The sequence below is a fragment of the Pteropus alecto genome, unplaced genomic scaffold (assembly GCF_000325575.1).
Source record: "Pteropus alecto unplaced genomic scaffold, ASM32557v1 scaffold101, whole genome shotgun sequence".
Lineage (NCBI taxonomy): Eukaryota > Metazoa > Chordata > Mammalia > Chiroptera > Pteropodidae > Pteropus > Pteropus alecto.
The window spans coordinates 19710227-19715204 of record NW_006432945.1 but is presented as its reverse complement, the minus strand read 5'-3'; the positions used below and the strand labels follow the sequence as shown (position 1 = coordinate 19715204).

The following is a 4978-nucleotide window of genomic DNA, read 5'->3' as shown; positions in this document are numbered from 1 at the left end:
TGAGGTGAGGGGCGGGCCCGGGCCCTGGCCCTGGCCCTGGCCTCTGGGAACAGATTGAAAGGGGAGAGAGAACCCCGAGTTCTTACCGTCCCCTCGGTCCCTCAGGTCAGAATGCAGACGTCCTTTCACAGTCCCTGCAGCAGTCCTGTTTACCTAGTAGCCTTGCTGGGGGACAGGGACAGCAGACGAGAGGAAGGAGCGCCCTGGCGGGAGGGAGAGCAGGGAAGCGGGCTGCGCGCGGGTCGCGGGGAGGGCGGGGCCCTGACGCGCGCTCTTCTCTTACAGCCTCGGCGGACAGGGAAGCTGGTGAGTCCGCCCGAGCCCCTGGCAGGCGCGGTGCCACTGCCGCGCAGCTGGCGCCACATTTACTGCGAGGGGAAAGTCTGCTCCACCGGGAACCGGGCTTGGGTTCGGCACGGACGGGTTTCTCAGTTTAGCGGGCCCTGGGGTTTGAATCCCGCGGGCCGCACCAAAGTTCAAGACCCGATTTTTTTTTGAAAGAGGCCGCTGCAGGCCGACCCCAGCTGGGTCTGCAGGCGACCCGGAGCGCTTTGGAATTCAGTCTCTCCAAGGTTATTTGTCCCTGTCCTTTCTGCTCCCCGCCCTCCGCAGGGCTCCCGAAGGCCACGCTGAGCCTCGAGCCCCCGTGGGTCAACGTGCTCCAGGGGGACAACGTGACTCTGACCTGCAAGGGAGCCCCCGGCCCTGGGAGCCCCTCCACCCGCTGGTTCCACAACGGCAACTCCCTGGAGACTCAGGCCCAGTCCAGCTACAGCCTCACGGCCAGCACCAGTGACAGCGGGGACTACACGTGCCACACGGCCCAGACCAGCCTCAGCGACCCCGTGCATCTGGACGTGATCTCGGGTCAGTGGGCCCGGCCGGCGGGGCGGGGGCGGGGCGGTGACAGGTGGCGCCCGTCACCGTCCTCCTCACGCCCCACGCCTCTCCTGCTGCGTGGGGGAGGTAGTGTTTCTCACGTGCGAGGCCATTTTGCCTCGGTTCCGACTGGGCAAGGAGGTGGTGACAAGGTCACAGACGGGCCGCGGGGTGCGAAGGCAGCACAGGGAAATCTTTGCTCCAGAAAACCGTCCTGCCCTCATGGCAGCGTGGTAAGCGCCGGGCTGGAGGCGGACCGAGGCGCAAGCCCCACGAAGGTTGTGCCCGAGCGGCAGGAAGCTGGAGGGAGCACCCCCCGCCCCCACTCGGTAGACGCGGCAGAAGTGGGGGAGGGCGGGCTCGGTCACGTGGAGGCTCGCAGTCTGCTGCTACGACTTCATCTTTCATTCCTGAATGAGATGGGACTTCAGGAGAGGGTTTTGGTTGAGGGAGTCACGTGATCTGAGTCAGGTTTGGGTGTGTCTCCGAGTGCCGGGTTTAACGGGTTCTGTGCAGAAACCCGCTAACCAGGCCCCGCCGAACGCCGAACGCGCCAGCGGCTCACCTTGCGCTCGACTTCAGCTGCACCTGGGTGCATGACCCCGAACATTGCCACGTGTGAGCATTCAGTGTTAAAATGCTGCTTAAGCCTTAAGATTTTTTGGAGTCTTTTAAGGTCCCTGTACCTACCAGAGGGGGCCCGGCGGCGGCGTCACTTTCCGACCATGGTGCCCTATTGAAAGGAGAATAAATGCTAAATAAATGAAGGGGTTCAGAACAGACCACCCCCACTCCAAGGCGTGCCACTGTGGCCCGTGGGTAAATTTGAGCTGAAAGCAATTGAGATGCTGCAGGCTCACCTTACCTCTTACCTCTCTAAAGAATTCAAATTAGGAACCTTGCCCATAGTTAAGAGTTATCACCGGAAGTAACTTTTTGTGACCCGTCTGCAGGACAGGACAAACTCCTAATTACTGAACGCCTTCTCATCCCGTTGCGATGACCCTCTTCCCCTCTGAAGCCCCAGGCCCCTCAGCTTGTCCTTAGCTCAGAACGTCACACATCCCCCCTTTTCTGTTTCTGTCCCCGAACCTCTCAGGCCTGCGGGGTCTCTGACTCTCCTGGGTGCGGGGTTCCCATACATGACATTCGCTCGTCTCCTCTCTATTTACTTACTAGAGAAGATGAAAGAACCCTGAGGGTAGAGGAGTTTCTTCCTCCCTGACACACTCGGCCTCCAAAACCTGCCCCCACGTCTCAGCTGCCCGTCCCTTCTCTGAGCATTGCTGCCCCCCAACAGCTGAGTGTGCTTCTGACTTTTCCTGCAAAAATGCGAAAGTAGAGATTGAAAAAACCTTGACTTGGAAGGGCCATCAGAGGGAACCCCCCTGGCCCCACCCCTGCACTGTGCAAAGAAATCAAGCTCGTGGGATCCTAGAGCCCAGGAGCTGCTGGTGGGGCCCAAACCAGAATCCTGACTTTACTTTCATTTCCTGCTGTCTCAACCACAGCGCCTTGCCTTTTGTGTACAGAATATGGTTTTCTTAAGTGAGTTTTCATTTAAATAAGACGTAATAAATTCTACTATTTATTTCAATAGTAATTAGAGCGATTGGATTTTTTTTTCTAGGAAGTTTTTTGAGACATTCTTTACAGACTTGTCCTCCAAGGTAGCTGAATTTTGGAATCTGATTACTCTGCCATCAATGAAGGGAATGGCAGGTGTTTGTAGGCAGGGTGGGAAAGCCATTTTACATTTGAAAGCTTGTTTTAATTCTCTTGTTCAAAGTCACAAGTGAATATTGAATTCAGAAGGTCACACTTTATATCTTTCAGGGATGGAAGAATCCATTCAGCTGGGTGAGCCTCCACCTGTTGCTAATGCAGTTAATGGCTGCCACCCTCACTTCCCAAAGCTTGTTCAAAAGTTGCCATTAAATTAGTAATCTCCAGACCACAAGTGCTGCATCCACACAAACTTTCAGGTCCTGCCACTAGCCCCTCAGTTACCAGGGCTCAGCCATCCCCCATCCCAGGATTTTAAATTCCTCTCCCTCCCCCTTCTGAAGACTTCTGTCCTTCAGGGTCACACAGACTCACAGGCACCATCGTATTCTCCTGTAAGAGAAAGCTCACGTCTGCCATGAGCATCTTCAGCTCCTCCGGCTGACATCCTTCTACATTCTCTGGGTAAAGTGGCCCCGAGCCCAAGCCTGCAAGGGCCTTGCCATTCAGCCTCAGACCCTTCCCTCCATGTCCGTCTTTCAGGGTGGCTGCTGCTCCAGACGCCCCGCCTGCTGTTCCAGGAGGGCGAGTCCATCATGCTGAGGTGCCACAGCTGGAAGGACAAGCCTCTGTACAAGGTCACGTTCTTCCAGAACAAAACATCCAGAAAGTTTTCCAACAAGAACTTCTTCTTCTCCATCCCACGAGCAAACGGCAGCCACAGCGGCGAGTACCACTGCACGGGGTTCATAGGGAAGATGCGGCACTCGTCACCACTCGTGAGCATCACTGTCCAAGGTGGGGACCGAGGCTGGTCAGGGAAGCTCGGGCCTTGGAGGGTGGACAGGGCAAAGACTGTCGGTCCGTTTCTGACTTCAGTACTTGTGTTCTCCTGAGTGGGCGTCTCTGACATCAGGAGTCCCTCAAAGTCTGAGCCGTACCCGATTGCTGTGTGGGCTGCAGCTCTGTTCCCGCTCCCTCCTCAGGGAGTATAGAAATGGGTGTCCTTCACCTGGAGTTTTACCTCTCAAGGGACATAAGCTGACTTTTCATCCTCCCAAATTTGTGTACTTCTTTTCCACCTCATTCAGATCACTCCACCTTGTCACATGCCCATCTGTCTCTAGGATTCTGAGGCCTACTTGTCTCTCCCCACGCACCTTCTCGGCCTAGGCCCAAATCTCAGCTCGGGGCAGCCACGCTGGCACGAGAGTTTCCCCACATACACAGAACTAGGCCCTGACTGCTCTTGAGAGGTTGTGCATCCTGAGACCCAGGTCATGCCCTTTCAGGGGACATTGCAAGCTGTTTCTGCCCCACTAGAGCTGGACAATGAACAGCGCCCAGTCTCTGGCTCAGGGGGTTGGTGAGAAGCACAGCCGATGTGGTCTGCAGGTTCTCTGCCGTCCCCAAAGGCTGTGCCCTGGTCAGAGGACTCCTCAAGAGGCTTTTCAGAAGGAAAGGTCTGTGCTCAAATTAATGCAGGGCATGCTGTGTACTCAGTTCTCTTTTTATATTCATGATGCACGTCAAAGGTTTCAAGAAGCCCTGTTGTAAAAAAAATAAATAAATAAAATAAAAAACAAAACTTTTAAACCATAAAAGTTTTGTTTATGACTAAGTGTTTATGACACTTATGACTAAGTGTCATAAGGCATTTGCTAAACCTGCGTGACCACAAAACCTTTTCTTCCGTAACTTTGTCAGGGAAGAAGAAATGCCCTCTACCCTTCTGGGTTCTTTCCTTTGGTCTAATAATTAAATTGACATGAAATGGATTAACAAGATTAGATGAGCAAATTCAATTACACATGTACCTACGGGAACCCACAGACGGGACAAGCTATAGGGCTTGGGGCTTCAGAGGGGAGGAGGGTCATTGCAGGACGATAAGAAAAGCAGGTGTTCAGTAATTAGGAGTTTGTCCTGTCCTGCAGACAGATTATAAAAAGTTATTTCTGATGATAACTCTTACTATGGGTAAGGCCACTAATTTGATTTTTTAAGAGAGAGGCAGGAGTTTCTCATGAGCCTGTAGTGTCTCGATTGCCTTTAGCTCAAAATTACCCACATGCCAAAGTGGCACGCCTTGGGGTGCGGAGCTGTTCTGAACCCCTTCTACTTCTATTAATGTCCCTGCAAACAGATGTGCCCAAAGTCACCCTTTGACACATGCTGATCGGTGTTTTATTTGGTAAGGCGCAGAGATGAAGTGTTCTGAAGACTTCAGACCTGTCTGCTCTTGACCTGAGCCTGAGCCCCTGGCTCTTGGCAGCTGTCACGAAGGCTTCCCAGCGGGGACCTGGCTGTAGATACAAATTTCTGCCTCACCAGCTGTCATTTTCTCACGTTCCGCCTCTCCCCAGGGGTCCGG

The 4978-nt window shown here is 54.1% G+C and overlaps 1 protein-coding gene across 1 annotated transcript in view; it reads left to right on the top strand.

Annotated features, from left to right (window-relative positions):
• Positions 1 to 4208, top strand: part of LOC102879478 (low affinity immunoglobulin gamma Fc region receptor II-a) — a 12333-nt gene extending 8125 nt beyond the window's left edge. The window contains exons 2-4 of the mRNA XM_025044020.1: positions 158 to 306; positions 613 to 867; positions 3148 to 4208. Of these exons, the coding sequence (XP_024899788.1) occupies positions 158 to 306; positions 613 to 867; positions 3148 to 3500 (757 nt within the window). The 3' untranslated portion in view covers positions 3501 to 4208. The remainder of the gene's footprint in view (positions 1 to 157; positions 307 to 612; positions 868 to 3147) is intronic.
• Positions 4209 to 4978: the final 770 nt, after the last annotated feature.